The sequence below is a fragment of the Cervus elaphus genome, chromosome 4 (genome assembly GCF_910594005.1).
Source record: "Cervus elaphus chromosome 4, mCerEla1.1, whole genome shotgun sequence".
Lineage (NCBI taxonomy): Eukaryota > Metazoa > Chordata > Mammalia > Artiodactyla > Cervidae > Cervus > Cervus elaphus.
The window spans coordinates 21,095,099-21,117,411 of NC_057818.1; the positions used below are offsets into that span (position 1 = coordinate 21,095,099).

At 42.8% G+C, this 22,313-nt stretch overlaps 1 protein-coding gene across 1 annotated transcript; it reads right to left on the minus strand.

Moving 5' to 3' along the window:
• Window positions 1-20,258: 20,258 nt before the first annotated feature.
• On the minus strand, window positions 20,259-21,107 carry LOC122690602 (keratin, type II cytoskeletal 8-like). Its single transcript, XM_043897492.1, has one exon. It carries the CDS (start codon window positions 20,989-20,991, stop codon window positions 20,485-20,487), a length of 507 nt encoding a protein of 168 aa, XP_043753427.1. The 5' UTR covers window positions 20,992-21,107; the 3' UTR covers window positions 20,259-20,484.
• Between the last annotated feature and the right edge of the window lie 1,206 nt (window positions 21,108-22,313).

Below are 22,313 nucleotides of genomic sequence, written 5' to 3' on the forward strand. Positions count from 1 at the left end.
AGCTTACATAAATGGGCCAAACTGTGATCGACAAGAAATTCTTCACTGTAAAAACTGAGAACCATGATTGTTAACATCCACCATGTAGCCCAGGGAGCTCAGTTCAGTACTTCGTGGTGACCTAGATGGGTGGGATGGGGGTGGGGTGGGGTGGGAGGGAGGCCCAAGAGGGAGGGGACATATGTATGTATGCATATAACTGATTCGTGTTCTTGCACAGCGGAAACTAACAACATTGTAAAGCAACTATACCCCGATTTTAAAAAAGCCAAAACCTGAAATTAAAAAGAATAAAAAGAGCAATACTCAAATACCTTCACATCTTTGCGAGTCCCTTTGTTAGATTTTAGGAAGAAATTAAACAGGATGAAAGGCTGATGTTTAATTTGTTGTCTGCTGTCCATTAGAAAAAGCCCAGAATAATATCAAAACCTACAGTTCAAAAACAACTGCCCACAGGGACCAGGAAGCCGACATGAAAGAACAAGGCAGGGTCTGGTATAAACCAGAAGGAACCCGGGACAACCGATCCATCTAAAAGGGGCAACTGTTTCCAGTTCCTGTTTGGGCTGCCATGTGTGGACAGCAGAATTCCTGATTTTTCCAAGAAATGGGAATTCCTTTATTTTTTTTTAATCTTTATTTAAAATACCATGAATTTAAAATTCTGGTTAAACAAATAAAAAAGCAAAAACCTAGTCCGCTGAACTGGCATCCATGCCATTTACAAGAGGGAAGATGGTTGTAAAGTTTCTTGGGTTTGGTTTTTCCCATAAGCAGACCCTGAGACAGGATTTGAGTGCAAAGAATTTATCTGGACAGTGATCTCAGGAGTTGCAGGCAGGGCTGTGAGGAGTGAGATGGGGATGGGAAGGCAGTCACTAGAGCTGCTAAGAAGAGGGTATGCTTATGAAGGTGAGGCTCATCTTTCTGGGGATCTCAGGGATGGGGACCTTCAAGAGACCTGTAGGTCATGTGTTGGGATCTTTTCATTTGAGGGGTAAGGAAGCTGGGGCATTTCTCTGCCTGCTCCCCTCCTTCCACGGTCAAAAGCTGCTCCCAGATTGTTCACCCGGTGGCACCTCTGTGCACCCTCCTTCTGTCTGCAAGCACCCTGGGGCTTAGTCCCAGGTGCTGGGGTGGACCAGAGCCGTGGTGCTGAGCTGCCCTGAGTGGAGCTCTAATAACGTTCTTGTATCATAGACTGAGCAGAAGCTTGATGGACCAGGACTGATGCCAAAATACTGCATTTCTCCCCCACCCCCACCCTCACCCCTCACCCTAAGGCACTTGGAGAAGGACAATCACCTTGAGATCCCTTAAAAGAAGTCTTTTCTTACGTAGTGTTTATGGCTGGTGATGCACACTGGTCATGATTAGGGACATCCTCAGGAGACATTGCTCCTATGACATTTTGCATTGAAATTCTACCTCCCAACAGCAAGATTTCCTAGGGCATCAGTGGAGTCAGAGGCTTCACTCTGGCACCAGTTTGCTGTGTGATGTCAGGCAAGTTGCTCTCTGTCTCTGAGCCTCAAGGCTCCTCTGTTATGGGATTTCCCAGGTAAGAAGCCTGGAGTGAGATGCCATTTCCTTCCCCAGGGGACCTTCCCCACCCAGGGATGGAACTCACAACTCCTCTATTGTAGTCAGATTCTTTACCTCTGAGCCACCAAGGAAGACCCAATCTTTCTGTGAAAGCGAAAGTGGCTCAGTCGTGTCCAACTCTTTGCAACCTCATGGACTATACAGTCTGTGGAATTCTCCAGGCCAGCGTGTTGGAGCGGGTAGCCTTTCCCTTCTCCAGGGGATCTTCTCAACCCAGGAAATGAACCAGGGTCTCCCGCCTTGCAGGCAGATTCTTTACCCACTGAGCCACAAGCGAAGTCCAAGAATACTGGAGTGGGTAGCCTACCCCTTCTCCAGCGGATCTTCCCAACCCAGGAATCAAACCAGAGTCTCCTGCATTGCAGGCGGATTCTTTACCAACTGAGCTGTCAGGGAAGACCCACTCTCTCTGTAAGAAGTGGCAAATGACATCTCTAAGTTTGACTCCAGGGCTTGGCGTTTTGCTCTACCCAGGGGAAGGGAGATGGGTACTGGGTGGGGCGATGTTATTCCAAGGACAACACTCAGAAGTCATTCCAAGGGTAAAGTCATTCACCTTTACCACTTGGATCCTGAGAACCTCCTGAAACCAGGAGGAACATGGAGCCCAGGTTGTTTCGGAGCAAATCTACCTCTCTCTTGGCTTATGGACCCAGAAGTAAATGAATATGAGCAGCGGATATACCATAATCTGGAAGGGTGAGATGTGGAATCAGAGGAAATGATCCTTTTTCCAGGAAGATGCTTGCGGTGGTTTGGGAGCTGCACTGGTTCAGAAGGTCATAAGAGCAGTCAGCGGCCTGTATCCCCTGACCTGTCATGTCCCGGGCTTTGGACAAGGGTCTGTGATGGATGAAGGGGACCCCTCACTTGCTGTCATCCACAGAAGGATGTCAGGACATTGTCCCCAGCCGGCCAGAGTGTTTCATTTTTCTCTCACTTCTGCTTCTCCCCTTTAATCAAGGCCTTGGAGGTAATTGCTCTGTGGACAAACAGCTTGCGGCCTAGTGTGCAAGTAACAATTAGTTTAGAGACCGTGATCTATAAATTTTGAGGAGAGAGAAAGGGGATTTGGTGCATTTGGGCCATCGTTTCTAATGAAGAAAAATCACACACCGGAAGGGATCCCGAGTGTTATTCGAGCAACTTAATATCATCTGGTGGTGATTTGTAGGCCTTGATAATGCCTTGTGATCTTGGGGGAAGAAAGAAAACGGGGTGGGCAGTGAGTTGTTGTTGTTTGTGTTTCTGGAAAAGAAAAAAAAGCCTCCCTCGTGTTTATGAGATTTACGACATGCGGGCGGCCATCTGTGTAAACCCCACCAACTCTCCCTCGCCGTCCCCCGGCTCTGCAAACCAGGCTGGCCGGAGTGGGACACCATAGGAATGTCGTCCTATTTATTGTTTATAAAAATAAACTGGCCGGCCGGAGATGTATGTGAGGAATTTATATCGAGCAGCTGCACAAGCAAGTGTCCACAGGGTGAGGGAGCGAGGAAGTTGGGAGGGGGAGGCGGTGTGACCCCCGGCCCAGCACAAGCCCTCTCCCATGAGCCAGGAGAGGACCACTTTGGGAGATGAAAGGAAAGGAGGGAGGGAGGCAGCCAGATTCAATATCCAACCAGGTCAATCCCTTTTTCTCTTTGGTTTCAGCATCAACCGAATGCAGTAAGTTACGCTGGAATGCTGGCTGAGGAGCACCTCTCCCCTCCCAGAGGAGACACTGGGATGAGCCTGGAGGGGTGTCCGTGTGTTCTTGGTGGGAGAGAGGGGAGCAAAGAGCAAAGCAAGGAATAGACCTGATCAAAGCCTCTCTGATGAGTTGCTCTTTTAAAAGCTGGGTGCCCTCTCTCTTTTGACTAAGCAGCAGAATCAAGTGGGCGTCATCTGCTCTAATGGACCGAGCGAAAGCCAGTGGGAAGGACATGATTTGGCTCCAGAAGCCCGCCCCAGTCAAAGGACATCTTAAAGCAGGTCTGAGCATTGTCACCTGCTTGTCCGGTGGGCTGTCTCAAGGTGGCTCAGGCAGGCAGGGGGCTAACCTGAGGTCTTTAGTTTTGTCTTTGAACCCAGATAACAAGACTGACATGCAGGCGTTTCCAGAATGTCACAGGTGAGGTGGCCCTGAAAGATAGCTCCATGATCCTCTTATTTTAAGGGTGAGAAAACAGAGGTTTGGGCAGAGAGTGACTCACCCATCCTGCAAAGTGGTTGGGAGTGCGCGGGGATTCAACCTTAGGTCTCCAGTCTCCAGACAGCCATCCCTCTCTGCTGCCCCTTCATCCAGTCCTCCATCCACTTGTCCATTTGTTCACTCTCTGGTGCTTCCTGTCCCCATAGTCCATTTTCTGGACAGAAGGCATGGTGATCTTTATTTTTCTTAGTTTATTTTATTGGAGTATAGTTGATTTATAATGTCGTGCTAATTTCTGTGTTAGCAAAGTGATCAGTTATACACATATATAGATAATAGCTTGCATCTGCTAATCCCAAATTCCCGGTTCATTCTCCCCCCACCCCACCTCCCCTTTGACAATACCCAGAGTTCTGACTCTACTTGATCTGACCCCTGCCTGTGTCCCCAAACTTCTTTACTGAACTTGAGCTGGCACCCATGTGTCTAGACACAGTGGCCTTCCTTCTGCTTCTTGACCAGAACAAACTCCTACCTCAGGGCCTTTGTATATGCTCTTTCTCCATTTGGAAGCCTCTTCCCTGGACGCTTACTACTGCTACAGGCTTCTCATGCTTCAGCATTTGTTTAAATGCTGCTTCCTCAGAGGGGGCTCTCCGGACTCCACACCTCCTGCCACAAGTCATTCTCAAGTTCATTAACTGGCTTTACTGTTTTTTTCTTTAGAGGATTGGTCATCTGAAATAAAACAATATGTTTACCAATTTATTTGTGGTCTTTTTTGGGTCTACCTTAAGAGAGCAGGGGCCTTCTTATCTTGTTCTCTCCTATATTGCCAATGCCTAGAATTGTGCCTAGCATGGAGTAGGCACTCATTCATTCATTCACTTATTCAACTCTGTTTATAGCACTCACTTGCAGCTGATAATCCTGCAAAAGATAAATGCTAATGAAGAAAGGAAATAATAAATAAATGGACAAATACATGCTAGGGTACCTCTCTTAGGATTGTGATGAGTACTAAGCTTTAGAAAAGTAAGATAGTTTATTGGCGTAAAGTTCTGAACCCAGTGCCTTTGTATCTGTTTCATCAATGTTGAAGCGACTCACAGGTAAATCTGTCTTAATGAATTTATAGTCAAATACAGGAGACTGACACATTTAAAGGTAATTACATGAGATGGGGCTAATATCACTTCAGAGGGTTAGCCAAGGCCAGAAGGGCAGTTGATAAGATCATTGAACAGCTGAGGTTGTTCAGAAGAGCAGTCATGCCCGGCAAGGGGTTAGAGTAGGTGACCTCTTCGATCTTTCTGCCTGCTCAGCCCTGTTCTCCCTGTTCCATGAGAAAGCATCCAGTTAGCCAGACTTTTAAAAATGTATATATTTATTTTTATTGAAGTATAGTTGATTTATAATATTGTGGTAATTTCAGATGTACAGCAAAGAGATTCACACACCCATACATATATATTCTCTTTTAGATTCTTTTCCATTATAGGCTATTATAAAATATTTAATATATTCCCTGTGATATTCAATAGTTCTTGTTGGTTACCTATTTTATATATAGTAGTGTGTATTTGCTAATCTCAAACTCCTAATTTAACTCTCTCCCTTCCCCTCTGATAGCCATGTTTGTTTTCTATGTCTGTGAGTCTGTTTCTGTTTTGTATATAATTAATTTGTATCATTTTTTTTTAAGATTCCACATATAAGTGATATCATGATGTTTCTCTTTCTCTGTCTACTTCACTTAATATGATATTCTCTAGGTCCAACCAAGTTGTTGCAAATGGCATTCTTTCATTCTTTTTTATGTCTGATGAATATTTCATTGTGTATACACACACACACACACACACACACACACCATATTTTTCATCCATTCATCTGTCCTGGCTATTGTAAATAGTGCTGCAATGAACACTGGGGTGCATGTATCTTTTTGAATGATGGTTTTCTCCAGATATATGCCCAGGAGTAGGATTGCAGGATCATATGATGGCTCTATTTTTAGTTTTTAAAGGAAACTCCCTACTATCCTAGCCAGACTTGTTTAAATGGTGTCAGCCATCAAGGGGAAAAGATAAGATGTTCAGTTACTTAGGTAACACTCTCTTACCTGCTAACTATGTGCCACTTACCAATGGTTTTCACATGGTCTTCAAAGTAGGACTTCTCAACTGGGGGAAGAAATCTTAGAATTCTGTGCACCATACTTTGTGTATATATGAGCACGTTTTTCCCCCTGGGGGAAAGGACCACAGCTTTCCATGCCTGGGATAGCCAGGGCGTTCTGTGTCACAACATAAGTTAAGTATCACTTAACTAATTGTCAACACTTAAAATTATTTCAAAATTGTGACTCTATCTCCTAATTCCGTTAAAAGTAAAGAGCAGTTCTTCTAATTTGGGGTGATATTCCTAAACATATCAAACTCAGATACTATGATAGTGTTTGCTTATTCAGTAAATATTTCTTGAGCACCTACTGGGGCCAAGAACTGTTCTAGATGCTACAAAGATAGCCGGGCCAAAACAGAAAGTTTCTGCTCTGTGAAGGTTACCTTCTAGGGGGACCAGGAGAGTAGACAATAAGCAGGCAAGTGTGAATTTGACAGAGGAGCCTGGCTTGCTCCAGTTCACAGTGTCACAAAGAGTCGGGCACGACTTAGTGACTGAGCAACAGCAACAAACAAATATATAAGATAATTCCAGGTGGTGGTAAGTGCTTTGGAGAAAATAAAGCTGGCTGATGTATAAAGGAAGGAATAGGGTATTGCTTTATACTAGATGGGCAGGGAAGGTCTCTGTGCTGAGGAGGCATTTGAGCTGAGACTTAAATGACAAGATAGAGCAAAGATTCAAGGGAAGATGATTTAGGTATTTCAAGCAAGAGAACGGCAAAGGTCCTGAGGCAGAAATCAGTTTAGTAAGCTATAGGATGGCAGAGAGGCTGTGTGGCTCCAGAGTGATGAGTAGGGTGAGAAGTGATATGGTGTGAGTCAAGATATAGATGGAAGTGGAATCTTGTAGGACCTGGGAAAACTTAATTGGGACTTTGGATTTGATTTCATGTGTTAGAAATCCATGGAAACCACTGGAAATCCAGAGGAAACCACTGGAGTTTATGGCCAAGACCATACAGTTTCGTATTGCATATGATGCGTCTCACAATAATTTCTAGATGTTCATGTATTTATTTGGACAGAGAATAGTAGTACACTCTTCTTCCTTTGATAAAAGATGTTGAGTTTTGACTTTTCCAAATCAAGTTTAAAACCCACAAACAAGCCCTGAAGCTGAAAAATACTACACTTAAGTGTACAGAGAAGACCCAAGGCCACACACACTCCAAAAAGACAAGGTTTTCCATTTTAGCTCCTCATTGTTTTAATCTCTCCATTATAGATGAGGGAAGTCAGTGTAATGGCGTGAGCAAACAGTCCCTTATTGGATTTTTTTCTCAGAATCAAGATTAAATCTTCCCTCAGATTTTAAATGGACCTTCATGTCTAGGGAAAAAACCAAACAAACAAGCAAGAGTGTACTCATGGTTCTGTGCTGACATGTATAAAAGTAGCTTAGGCAGAGTTTTCAGAAGTCAGTGTAAACAGATCTATCACAGCTTGAGCCCTTTAGGAAGCAGAATGAGATGGAGACCAGGAAGTAGGAAGTTTATTAGGGAAGACTTGAGATCCATGTGTGAGGGAAATGCTGGGAGCAGGCCTGGGGCTGAAGGGGTGGTTGGGTGGGGATTCTGTATCCATGGTTCAATGACCCCATGAGGGAGCCGTGAAACTGGGATAACCCTTAAGAGCTGCTCTGCACAGGACTTGCTGCCCCAGACCTAACGTTTTATACAGGCTGCCTACAGGGTGTTGGTGCTGTTCAGTAGCTGAGTCGTGTCTGACTCTTTGCGACCCCATAGACTGCAGCACGCCAGGCTCCCCTGTCCTTGACGATCTCCCAGAGTTTGCTCAGATTCATGTCCATTGAGTCAGTGATGCCATCTAACCGTCTCATCCTCTGTTGCCCCCTTCTCCTCCTGCCCTCAATCTTTCCCAGCATCAGGGTCTTTTCCAATGAGTCAGCTCTTTGCATCAGGTGGCCAAAGTACTGGAGCTTTGACTGCGGCATCAGTTCTTCCAGTGAATATTCATCAGGAGGTTACTTCCATAGGAGGAGGTGGGAATATCTCCTATGCAAGGCAGCTTTCTTTAACTGAAGCAGATCAGAGAAGGGCTGATAGCTGAGAACTGAATACAGGCAGTACTACCAGTAGCTGCAAAATAATCATCCCCTTCCAGGTTCTGGGAGGGACATCTGAGTATAAAATGAAAGCGTTCCTTTCCTCTACCTGGCCCATGTAGAATGGCTCGGCCCATTCTACAGAGGTAACCATATTTAATTGTCTACGTTTTGAGTTTTCTTGAGTTGATTCCGCATGCTCACATCAAATACTCACAACTCTACTTCTTGGTCAATCAATTCTGAGCTGCATCTATTCCGATAAGAAAGAAGGGGTCTGAGCTCATTCTCCCTATGTCCTCCCAATTTTGTTACTTAAATTATTTCAAGTTTTCCTGTTGGAGAACTTTATAATATAATAAAGTCCCATACATAACAATTCTTAAGGGTCATGTCAGTTTCAAGGTTCCCCCATGGGATCATTTAATCACTGAGACAGCATCACAACTCCTGTTGGAGAGCTAAATAATATAATTCTATTTCTTAATCTAATAACATTATATTATACCCCATTTCTTCCCCTTTAAGATGAAGGAAGTTAGCATTTCTACAGAGGCCTTCCACTTTCTTTAATTTCTTTTAGCCATATTGTTATTTTTACATTGCTTAGGTTTATTGACATTTTACATTCTACTACTATAATCAATAATCAATATTTTTTCTATAGGTTGAAGCCTTATAAACTGAGTTAGTTATAAACTAACTGTATAGGAAAATACATATATAGTTAGGAAAATAACCGAACATTTTAGGAAAGTAATACAACATCAGTCATATGGATCCTCCCTTCTCACCCTATATGATGGTGACTCCCTAAAGATGTCCACATCTTAATCCCCTAATCTGTGAATATATCACTTTACCTGGAAGAAGAGACCATCTTGAAATAGGGAGATTATCCTGAATTATGGATTACCTGCAGGGACCTAAGTAATCAGAAAGGTCCTTTAAAGAAGGAGAAAGAAGTATCAGGGTCAGAGAAGATGGTTGAAACACAGAGGAGGAAAAATTCTTTCTGCTTCTATACTCCTAAATTCTCTGGCTGGGGTTCTACAAACTGACTGACAAAAGATAAATTAACAGGGGAAAAACTAACAGAAGTTTATTAGCAAGTGTGTGATGGTGCACACACATAGAGTACCCAGAGGTGAGTAACTCAAAAAAGTGGTTAGAATTTAGGGTCTGAGTATGGAACACAGCAGGAAAAAGGAGGGGGAGAAAGGGCATTTTTGAAAAAGCAAGTGACTTTTTGGAAAGTTAAATGGGTCCTTAGGAAAACAGATGAGACATATGATAGTTTGTGAAGATGGCTCTCTGGGTGTGCTGCCAACTTCTCTCCAAGAAGAGAAGATTGCTCCCTGGGAGGGATTTATGACAACTGAGTCTCTGCTTTTAGGCAGATAAGGGATTTCATGAACTCACACGCTTAAGCACAAAATAATTTTCATGCCAAAGTAGTCTACTCGGGTTGGCATATCCTGATTCTGTTTAGAAACAGAGATTAGGAAGTCAGAGAGAGACTGAAGGTGCTACATTGTTGGCTTTGAAGTTTTTGGAAGGGGGCATGGGCCAAGGAATGGAGGTGACCTCTAGAAGCTAGAAAAGCCAGGAAAGGGATGATCCCCCAGAACCTCCAGAAAGGAACAACCCTGATGACATCTTGCCTTCAGCCCTAGGAGAAAGATTTTGAACTCTACTCTTTACAACCATAAGAGAGCATGTTTTGTTATTTAAGCCATTAAGTCTGTGGTAATTTGTTAGGAAAACATAGGAAACTAGTACACCTCCTTCTGCTGCATCACTTTTTAAGTTTGCATTTATTTTTGGGGGGGATGCTCCAAAATCACTGCAGACGGTGACTGCAGTCATGAAATTAAAAGACGCTTGCTCCTTGGAAGGAAAGCTATGATCAACTTAGACAGCATATTAAAAAGCAGAGACATTATTTTGCCAACAAAGGTCTGTCTAGTCAAAGCTATGGTTTTTACAGTAGTTGTGTATGTATGTGAGAGTTGGACTATAAAGAAAGCTGAACATTGAAGAATTGATGCTTTTGAACTGTGGTATTGGAGAAGACTCTTGAGAGTCCCTTGAACAGCAAGGAGATCAAACCAGTCAATCCTAAAGGAAATCAGCCCTGAATATTCATTGGAAGGACTGATGCTGAAGCTGAAGCTCCAATACTTTGGCCACCTGATGTGAAGAACTGACTCATTGGAAAAGACCCTGATGCTGGGAAAGATTGAAGGGGGAAGGAGAAGGGGATGACAGAGGATAAGATGGTTGGATGGCATCACCAACTCAATGGACATGAGTTTGAGCAAGCTCCGGGAGTTGGTGATGGACAGAGAAGCCTGACATGCTGCAGTCCACGAGGTCGCAAAGAGTCAGACATGACTGAGTGACTGAACTGACTGACACCAAGAAATTTTTTGTATTTGTTTCCATCGGAGTAGTTTTTTTTTTTTTTTCCTGGTTGACAAAATCATGCCTTTATGTCTTAATTAAGATTGTCCAGTTACTTAATCATATGGGGGCTTCCCACGTGGCTCAGTAGTAAAGAATCTGCCTGCCAATGCAGAAGATGTGGGTTTGATCCCTGGGTCCGGAAGATCCCCTGAAGCAGGAAATGGGAACCCACTCCAGTATTCTTGCCTGGAGAATTCCATGGATAAGAGGAGCCTGGTGGGCTACAGTCCATGGGGTCACAAAAGAGTTGGACGTGACTGAGTGACAGGGCACAGAAAAACTTAATCATACCATTAAGAATGAGTCCACTTTCTTCTTGAAGCCTTTTTAATAGCCTTCTGACTGCTAATTCAAATGTTCAAACTTGGATATATTGTTTTTTAGATCTGCTTCACAGGACTCACCCTGGAATTTCTCTTCATTTCAGTCTTCAGTTAGATGCCCTGTTGACTGAATTCCATGTTTTCTTTTATTCTTTTCCTGTTTCCAGAATTATACTGTCAAATGAATTTTGGAAAATGATATGTGGGGGAAAACTCTACATCCTTGCGTGTTTGATATCCACCCCCTCCTCACACTACACTTATCATTTTTATAGTTTAGTTGAATATAAAATAATAGGCTCAAATAATTTTTTTAGTTTTCTTATTATTTGACCCTTTCTTTCAATATCCCATATTGTTTTAACAAAATAGATGTAATTTTGAATCTTAAATGTTGTAGGCAACCAGTTTATACTCTCTGCAAGTTTTTATAAATATATATATTGAAATGTGAATTTCATTTTTCAAGCCTACTTAGTATTTGATGTTTCTGTTAATTATGGACTTCTATGTGTAGAACATTTACAAATATTTTAGAAATTATTTTAATAGTTTTCTTGAGATATAATTCACATGCTGTATAATTCAACATTTTTGTATATTCACAAAGCTGTGCAATCATCATCACAAACAATTTTAGAAGAATTTCATCATCTCAAAAAAATTCCCAATAAACTGTTACCCATTAGAGTCACTCTGCATCATCTCATCATCCCACGTCCAGTACTAGTTTACTTTCTGTCTCTATAGATTTACCTATTCTGGACACGTCATATAAACAGAATCATAAAATATGGGACCTTTTGTGCCTGGCTTTTGCACTTGGCATAATGTTTCCAAGATTCATCCATACTGTAGCAGGTACTAGTTCTTTGTTCCTTTTTCTGCCTAATAATATTCCATCGTATGACTATATTCTTTGGTTAATTTAACACCTGCATATGTTTGCATACGTTGGGATGTCTATGTTGCTAACTTAAATTCATGAGTTTTCCACTTAGTTTGTGTCTTTTTCTTTTGAGGAGTCATCTTTGACCTTATATTTCAAACACTTCTATCAATATTTTTGCAACTGTTTTATTCAGAACACACTTTCTGCAATAGAAAGTCAAATCAAATGGCTTAAGCATTAAGGTCTTTAAAAAAAATTGTAGAACTGTAAGTTCAGAGGTGGGACAGGATTTGGGATTGGTTGATTTACCTGTTTAAACATGTCACAACAATTTAAATTCTTTGCATCTTTGTTCTGTTATCCACAGAACTTTATCATGGCTATAGGATGAGTTCCAGGAGGAACCTGGTATGTATTTTGTCGTTGTTCAGTCACTCAGTTGTGTCTGATTCTTTGTGACCCTATGGACTGCAGCACACCAGGCTTCCCTGTCCTTCACCATCTCCCGGAGCTTGCACAAGCTTACACCCATTGAGTCGGTGATTCCATCCAACCATGGTATGTTTACTTCTTTGTTAATGTCTTTCCAGAGGAGGAGACCTCTGAGAAAGCCAGCCAGGCTCTCTTTACAACTCTTGGGCTGAATTTTGTCATGTGCCCATTCTTGGCCCAATCACTGGCAAAGGAGAAAAGATATTTCGAGTAGCTTCTGATGTTTCTCAGCTTTGGTGCTATTGCCATTTTGGTCATTATAAGCAACTGTGTATACATTTCAGGACATTGAACATTCAAGATATCTGTCCACTAAATCAATAACACTTCCTATGTTAGTTTTGTTTTTATCACTGCTATTCCCAGTTACCACAGACAGTTGCTGAAAAGAACACAGATTTATTCTTTTACAGTTCTGAAGTTAGAAGTCTAAAATCAAGGTGCTGGCAGGGCTATCCTCCTTTCGTAGGCTTTAGGGGGAAATGCATTTCCTTGCCTTTCAGTTTTTAGAAACCACCTGAATTCTTTGGCTTTGGACCACTTCTTCACATCACTCTGATCTCTTGTTTCCATTGTTACATCTCTTACTATCATCCTGACCCTCCTGCTTCCCTCCCATAAGACTCATGATTACAAAGGACTCACCCATATAATTCAGAACAATCTTCCCATCTCAGTATCCTTAACTTAATCACATCTGCAAAATCCCTTTACCATGTAAGATAACATACTCACAGGCTCCAAGGATTAAGACATGGACATCGTTAGGGACCATTCTTTAGGCCACTCTACCTCCATCCTCTTTGCCTCCCACACCCTTATTGTTATAACCAAAATGTGCATAACATGGAATCCTTGGGATGAGTGGACAGCTCAACCAAAGGGGAGTTCTTTTGGGAATGTGTAAGAATGGAATGAATGCTCAGTAAGCAAGCACAAACATCCACAATATTATCATATGTTTATTTTCAAAGCACTTTTTCTTATCCTCTGATTGCTTCATTTTCAGAGTGGCCTATTCTTTTCCAAGGATCTTAGATATCTTTGAGCATTCTTATTCGATTTGAAGTGGAAGATTCTCTGCTGTTTCCTGAATTTTCTGTTTTCTCCAGAGTCATTTTTGTGTGTTTGTTTTGGGCTGCAAGTTATCCTCAATGGATCATCCACTTTCTCCTGATCTTTGCGTGCTTGCTAAGTCATATCTGACTCTTTGCAGCCCTGTGGACTGTAGCCCACCAGGCTCCTCTGTCCATGGAGTTCTCTAGGCAAGAACACTGGAGTGGGTGCCATGTTCTCCTCCAGGGGATCTTCCCGACCCAGGGATAGAGCCTGAGTCTGTTAGGTTTCCTGCATTGGCAGGCAGGTTCTTTACCACTAAGTGCTATCTGGGAAGCCCCTCTCCTGGTCTTTGGCTGTCCATTAATGTGTCAATTATGGACTTGGGTGACTTACACAGTAGGTGGCATGGGTTTTCATTTTTGTTGCACAGCTCTGCTTCTCCAACATGTCCTTCCTCGAATGGTACAGCAGCCCTGACTTGAGCCTTGACCAATGGGGTGGGAAATTAGGAAGGGCAGGTTGACCACCAGGTTATCCCTTCCTCCATGTAGAAGGAGGCACTGACAGCCATATCAGGTGCCTTATCCATACCTTCAGTGAAACCATCACTTACTCGGCTATGATACTAGTAGGAAATGGCAGAGGGGATCTTGACAGAACTTAAATTCATCACCTTGATTTCTGTGCCCCTTCCCACTTCTGCTCTATTTACCCACTGGCATGTAGCTGAGTGGCACTCCAGGGCTCTGCCAAGAGCACTGTCTTCCACCTTTGAAGATACTTTCCCTAAATGCTCTGGATTCCAGCTTCCACTTCTGTGATAAGCTCAGTAGGATCCCGTATACTTTCTATATTCCAGACTGAAGGATTCCCTTCTATTCCCCAGCACTGGCTTCCCAGGTGGGGCTAATGGTAAAGGACCTGCCTCCCACTGCAGGAGATGTAAGAGATGGAGGTTTGATCCCTGGGTCAGGAAGATCCCCTGGAGGAGGGCATGGCACCCCCTCCAGTATTCTTGCCTGGAGAATTCTGTGGAAAGAGAAACCTGGAAGGCTACAGTCCAGAGGGTTGCAAAGGGTCAGACATGACTGAAGCAACTTAGCATGCATTCATGCATTCCCAGCACTTACTGAATTTTTGTGTATTTTCTTTACTAATATTAGTAAATAAATAGTAAATAAATTTAGTTATTTACTAGTGTTTTGAATTAGAAATCTGTTGGCAGCTTAAAAATGGCATCATATCCTTGACTCTCAAGATTTCAGAAGTCCAGTCTTAGCTCAAATATCCTGTTACAATGTTATCCAGAGATACCTGGGTGGTTAAAACTATGGTGGGGTAAGAATGAAACAGGCTCATGGGCATAAATTAGGCATGGGAGAGGCTTTACAGCCCCTTTGTCTAGCTCAGGGTGCCTTCCTGGTAGAGGCAGACTCATTTCCTTCCCTCAAGGGTCACCACTCCACTACCAGAAACTGGATTGTTGGCATAGGGCAGAAAGAACGGGCAAGCGGCCGAGAGCCGACCTGCGGGGAGCAACTCCAAGGTACACACTACAATTTTCCTACAACCTTCACAACCAGCCCAGAGGTTGGCTGCCCTTTCAAATTCTGGAACCTCTTGGAGCTGGATCCATCCAGTTGTCCCCAGGGAAGGTCGCTCACATTCCATTTGAGAGAGCAAGAGTCTTGCTGTCTCCCTGGAGCCTTCAGAGGAGATATGGCTGGGTGAGCGTTTCCTGACCTGCCTATTGCCTTGTCTGTGCAACAGTAGAAAGAAAGCAAAATCTGGGATGTCAGGTCTGAGAACCATGCCTTCTGGGGATCCATCCAGCCCTTCTCTGAACACCAGAAGATCAAGATATCACAGGCCCAAGAATCCAGGAGACAGGAGGAATGAGCCTATGGACTCTGGAGCTTTAGCCAGGTGGGGTGACAGCTGAAGGTAGAATGGTGGCTGGGCTTCTGATGGGGACTAGGTGGTCTGCCATTGGCTCCTCAGCACTTCATAATTTTTTCCTTCTGACAACTATCCTTTTTCAGCGGATTGTATTTCCATTCTGTTCAAACCACACAAGCAAGTAATCAACATAGAATTCCTATGTCCTCTTCACCACTTATCCAAGCCCCTCACATTTTGATAAAGATAACAACTTTATCCTCCAGAAAGAATATGCTTTATTTAGCTTTCAATATTCTTAGTGGTAGCGATATTAGAGTACTCTGAATATTCAGAAATAGCTATTATTATTCATCAGGGTTTTCATCAAGTTTTCCAGTTTTGAAAGGAGGGTTTCCTTTTGCATCATATCCAAATTACTCCTGTGGCCTTCACGGTTTCAGGTATCAGTCACTGACCTGTTTGTGGAAACCATTCTGGGAAGTTCCAACCTACTTAAGTGAAACTGCTGATGCTGGGGCTCTTATCTGACTTTTTCAAGTCATCTTCCTGAGAGAGATGTGTTTTCTTTTAAACATTGCATAAATAATAACAGAGGAGATGACCCAAGTATCTTGGGAGTTGGAGTGGCCATTGGTTGAAAGACACATGTAATATAAGGAGGCCATGTAACCTCACAGAGACTGTGATGACAGCTCTTTGTGGGACGCAAATAATCATCTTGTTGAGCTAATGTTTCTTCAGTAAAATTTTGTTGATGATACTAAAGAAAGTGGACAGTACTCCTTTTCTATATCTAAACTTTCTGGGCCAGTATTCTAATCATGAGATGATGTGTTAATAGTAGATTGCCCTAAAAAGTCACACATTCTTTTTTTCCCTATATTTATACCCCTTTAAATGATTTTTCTGCTCCTACAATGAATTTGTAGTTTATTTTTCTACTCCCTTGGGTCTGTACTAGTGACTTGCTCTACTCAATGGAAAGTGAAAGTTCTTATCATAGACCCTGGAGACACGATAGCTTGTGTTCTTACTCTCTTGCTCTACTGAGGCTTAGATAAAGAATCCTCAGTTAACCTGCTGAAGGCTGAAAATACATAGCACATAGATGGGGCATTCTGGTTGCAATTCTCTAGACAAACCAGCTTCTACCCTGTATACCCGTGGTTGCAGGTATAGCAGTGACTTGGGTGGAATAAACAAAAGAACCACTCAGCTGAGCCCAACCCAAATTGCTGGCCCACAGAATCATAAGCAAATAGAATAATGGTTGCTTTAAATCCCTAGGTTTTGGAATGGTTTATCATAAGTATAGGCAGTCAGTTAATTGATCTAAATATTCTCTACCTTCCTAATTTGCTTAAGTCAACAGGCTAGGTTATGCTATAATCACAGGTGATTCTAAAATTTCAGCAGTTTAGAATATCAACTAAGGTCTTGTGCATGAGCATTTGGGGTCAACTGGGGGCTTTGTTTCCTTTCTCCGTACTTTGGGATGTAGGCTAATCCCAGAAGTGTTGCTAGGTGCCATGGCAGAGAAAGCATGTTTCTGAAGATACTTTTATTAGCTGTTAAATTTTCCAGATTCAAAGTGACACACATCATTTCTCCTCACAACTCATTGGTCCAGGGGGAACTGGTCTTATTGTTTCACCCCACCCCAGGAGGCCATGAATTACATTCTATGACGTGAGGAGCCACATTGCATTTGGTGAGCAACATTCATGACCCGTTATAATTTCACCCAGTAAGAGGGGGAAATGGTGAAACATTCCATTATTGAAAAGAAACGGGAGAAGTTAGAGGTGTGCACTCTCAGTGGTAGGAGGTCAATATATTGAACACAGCTTAATCTTTTCTCCATTTAAGAATCTCCAAGCAGCCCTGGGCTCAACCTTTCCCTTTTTCAACTTACGCCCTTAATGAGTGAACCCAGTACTAAATAACATTGTGCCATAGTTAAATTGAATCTGGGTGGAACCAGGTGGCATTTCAAGATTGAAGGTAATCTATTCTTGGAGGAAAAGGGGTGGAGTCCTTCTTCAGAGCTTATAATGAGAGATGGTCCCCTTGAAGCTATCATTTCAAAAAAGAGTGCTTTTCACATCCTGTGAAAGCAACCAGAATCTATAGTAAGATGAGCCCATACTTTATGAAAGCTTTATTTTATTAAAAAAATTTTTTTAATCTTCAAATTCTTTAATGCCATAATTTTACCTTATTACACTATGAAGGTGAATCAGTTGTTGATAAATGTCCATGAACCATTACATTATGAAAGCATTTTTGCTTCTTCTGTATACCACTGCATGGAGCTTAAATGGACAGAGTAGCATTCTCAGAAAGTTCCTTTCGTTTGAGAGAAATTTTGTGTGTATAACACTTTTGACCCTCTCCCAAATTATGAATTCTTTAACACTCATATCAGTTCAAAGAAAGAGTTGGGGTAATACCATCATCATTTCTAGGAGGGGCAGGAGTCCAAATTTAAGCAATTGCAATGGCACAGACATAACCTGTGGGGGCTTCCCAGGTGGTGCTAGTGGTAAAGAACCTGCTTGACAAGGCAGGAGATACAAGAGGAGCGGTTTCGATCCCTGAGTCAGGAAGATCCCCTGGAGGGAGGCATGGCAACCCACTCCGGTATTCTTTTTTTTTCCCCCCTTTATTTATTTATTTATTTTTTCAGTCGGTTTTGTCATACATTGATATGAATCAGCCATAGATTTACACGTATTCCCCATCCCGATCCCCCCTCCCACCTCCCTTTCCACCCGATTCCTCTGGGTCTTCCCAGTGCACCAGGCCGGAGCACTTGTCTCATGCATCCCACCTGGGCTGGTGATCTGTCTCACCATAGATGGTATACATGCTGTTCTTTCAAAACATCCCACCCTCACCTTCTCCCACAGAGTTCAAAAGTCTGTTCTGTACTTCTGTGTCTCTTTTTCTGTTTTGCATATAGGGTTGTCGTTACCATCTTTCTAAATTCCATATATATGTGTTAGTATGCTGTAATGTTCTTTATCTTTCTGGCTTATTTCACTCTGTATAACGGGCTCCAGTTTCATCCATCTCATTAGAACTGGTTCAAATGAATTCTTTTTAACGGCTGAGTAATATTCCATGGTGTATATGTACCACAGCTTCCTTATCCATTCATCTGCTGATGGGCATCTAGGTTGCTTCCATGTCCTGGCTATTATAAACAGTGCTGCGATAAACATTGGGGTGCATGTGTCTCTTTCCGATCTGGTTTCCTCAGTGTGTATGCCCAGAAGTGGGATTGCTGGGTCATATGGCAGTTCTATTTCCAGTTTTTTAAGAAATCTCCACACTGTTTTCCATAGTGGCTGTACTAGTTTGCATTCCCACCAACAGTGTAAGAGGGTTCCCTTTTCTCCACACCCTCTCCAGCATTTATTGCTTGTAGACTTTTGTAGACTTTTGGATAGCAGCCATCCTGACTGGCGTGTAATGGTACCTCATTGTGGTTTTGATTTGCATTTCTCTAATAATGAGTGATGTTGAGCATCTTTTCATGTGTTTGTTAGCCATCTGTATGTCTTCTTTGGAGAAATGTCTGTTTAGTTCTTTGGCCCATTTTTTGATTGGGTCATTTATTTTTCTGGAATTGAGCTGCAGGAGTTGCTTGTATATTTTTGAGATTAATCCTTTGTCTGTTTCTCCATTTGCTATTATTTTCTCCCAATCTGAGGGTTGTCTTTTCACCTTACTTATAGTTTCCTTTGTTGTGCAAAAGCTTTTAAGTTTCATTAGGTCCCATTTGTTTAGTTTTGCTTTTATTTCCAATATTCTGGGAGGTGGGTCATAGAGGATCTTGCTGTGGTCACTCCAATATTCTTGACTGGAGAATCCCATGGACAGAGGAGCCTGGTGGGCTACAATCCCACAGGGTCACAGAGCTGGACACAATTGAAGTGACTTAGCATGCGTGCACAGACATAACCTGTATTCGGGTCTCATTATTGTTCTCTTTCTAGAAGACTGAATTGCCTCAAGCCACTCTTAGAAGGAACAGGTGAGACATTATAACTTGTGGTCTTACTCTCTTACTCAGGGGGGGACTGTTCTTATTGCTTCACGCCACCCCAGGAGCCCAGAAATTACATTCCACAATGTGAGAAGCCTGGCATTTTGCATGATGTACTCTGCATATAAGTTAAATAAGCAGGGTGACAATATACAGCCTTGATGTACTCCTTTCCCAATTTGGAACCAGTCTGTTGTTCCATGTCCAGTTTTAAATGTTGCTTCTTGACCTGCATATAGATTTCTCAGGAGGCAGGTCAGGTGGTTTGATTCCCATCTCTTTAAGAATGTTAAGCAGTTTTTTTGCGATCCACACAGTCAAAGGCTTTGGCATAGTCAATAAGACATAAATAGATATTTTTCTGGAACTCTCTTACTTTTTTGATGATCCAGTGGATGTTGGCAATTTGAACTCTGGTTCAATTTGAACTCTGGCAATTTGAACTTTTAAATCCAGCTTGAACATCTAGAAGTTTATGGTTCACATACTGTTGAAGCCTGGCTTGGAGAATTTTGAGTATTACTTTACTAGTGTGTGAGATGAGTGTAATTGTGTGGTAGTTTGAACATTCTTTGGCATTGCCTTTCTTTGGGATGGGAATGAAAACTGACCTTTTCCAGTCCTGTGGCCACTGCTGAGTTTTCCAAATTTGCTGGCATACTGAGTGCAGCACTTTCACAGCACCATCTTTTAGAATTTGAAATAGCTCAACTGGAATTCCGTCACCTCCACTAGCTTTGTTTGTAGTGATGCTTCCTAAGGCCCACTTGACTTTGCATCCCAGGATATCTGGCTCTAGGTGAGTGATGACACCGTCGTGATTATCTGGGTCATGAAGATCTTTTTTGTATAGCTATTCTGTGTATTCTTACTACCTCTTCTTAATATCTTCTGCTTCTGTTAAGTCCATACCATTTCTGTCCTTTATTGTGCCCATCTTTGCATGAAAAGTTCGCTTGGTATCTCTAATTTTCTTGAAGAGATCTCTAGTCTTTCCCATTCTATTGTTTTCCTCTATTTCTTTTTTTTTTTTTTTTTTTTAGCGGGTTGGCAGAGCCAACTGAAGCTTTATTCTGAAAAAAGATACTCGAATTGGATTTATTCTGAAAAAGACGCTTACGTTGGCTTTTAGTTGGGGTCATGGGCAAAAGGGGCAACCCCAGGCAGTCGACTCCCCCCAGGTGTGGGCAGAGGACAGGGGCGAAACCTCAGGTCTCCCATGCACATGCTCCCCCGCACAACTCTATCTGCAGGAGCCAGTGAGCGGGGGAAGGCTGGGAGGGACCGCAGGAGCCTTTCACTTGGACAGGACATCAGAGGACTCAGACACCAGCTTCCCATCGCGGGTCTCAATCTTCTTCACAACCACAGCCTTGGAACTGGTGCGGCTGAAGGAGCTGGGGCCACCGCCAGAGCCCAGGCTCAGGCTGTAGTTGAAGCCAGGGGTCCCGTAGGACGAAGTCAGTCCACCTGCGTAGCCACTGGTGGTCCTGGTGTGGATACTCATGTTCTGCATCCCAGACTCCAGCCGGCTCTCCTCGCCCTCCAGCAGCTTCCGGTAGGTGGCAATCTCCACGTCCAGGGCCAGCTTGACATTCATGAGCTCCTGGTACTCGCGCAGCTGCCGTGCCATGTCCTGCTTGGCGTTCCTCAGAGCGGCCTCCAGCTCAGCCAGCTTGGCCTGAGCATCCTTAACAGCCATCTCACCACGCTGCTCAGCGTCAGCGATGGCAGCCTCCAGGGAAGCCCTCTGGCCTTTGAGGCCCTCGATCTCTGCCTGGAGACGGCTGATGTTCTGGTTCATCTCAGAAATCTCTGTCTTCGTGCGACGGAGGTCATCCCCATGCTTCCCAGCCAGTGTCTGCAGCTCCTCATACTTGATTTGGTACGTGGTCTCGGCCTCAGCCCGGCTGCGGTTGGCAATCTAGTCTTTCCCATTCTATTGTTTTCCTCTATTTCTTTGCATTGATCACCGAGGAAGGCTTTCTTATCTCTCCATGCTATTCTTTGGAACTCTGCATTCAAAAGGGTGTATCTTTCCTTTTCCCCTTTGCCTTTCACTTCTCTTCTTTTCATAGCTGTTTGTAAGGCCTCCTCAGACAACCATTTTGCCTTTGTGTATTTCTCTTTCTTGGGGATGGTCTTGATCCATGTCTCCTGTACATTGTCATGAACCTCTGCCCATAGTTCTTCAGGCACTCTGTCTATCAGGTCTATTACCTTGAATCTATTTGTCAATTCCACTGTATAATCGCAAGGGACTTGATTTAAGTCATACCTGAATAGTCTAGTGATTTTCCCTACTTTCTTCAATTTAAGTCTGATTTTTTTTCAATAAGGAGTTCATGATCTGAGCCACAGTCAGCTCCTGGTCTTGTTTTTGCTGACTGTACAGAGCTTCTCCATCTTTGGCTGCAAAGAATATAATCAATCTGATTTTGGTATTGACCATCTGGTGATGTCCACGTGTAGAGTCTTCTCTTGTGTTGTTGGAAGAGGGTGTTTGCTATGACTAGTGTGTTCTCTTGGCAAAACTCTGCTAGCCTTTGCCCTGCTTCATTCTGTACTCCAAGGCCAAATTTGCCTGTTACTCCAGATATCTCTTGACTTCCTACTTTTACATTCCAGTCACCTATGATGAAAAAGACATCTTTTTTGGGTGTTAGTTCTAGAAGGTCTTGTAGGTCTCCATAGAACCATTCAACTTCATCTTCGTCAGCATTAATGATTGAGACATAGTCTTGGATTACTGCGGCATTGAATGGTTTGCCTTGGAAATGAACAGAGATCATTCTGTCGTTTTTGAGACTACACCCAAGAACTGTATTTCAGATTCTTTTGCTGACTATAAGGGTGATTCCATTTCTTCTAAAGAATTCTTGCCCACAGTAGTAGATATAATGGTCATATGAGTTATATCCTCCCATTCCAGTCAATTTTAGTTCAATGCTTCCTAAAATGTCGACGTTTACACTTGCCATCTCCTATTTGACCACTTCCAATTTACCTTGATTTTTGGACCTAACATTCCAGGTTTCTATGCAATATTGTTCTTTACAGCATCGTACTTTACTTCCTTTACCAGTCACATCCACAACTGGGCGTTGTTTTTGCTTTGGCTCTGTC

Coding starts and splice junctions, on each gene's coding strand:
- LOC122690602 (XM_043897492.1), bottom strand. CDS start 20,991: ATGAACCAGAACATCAGCCGTCTCCAGGCAGAGATCGAGGGCCTCAAA.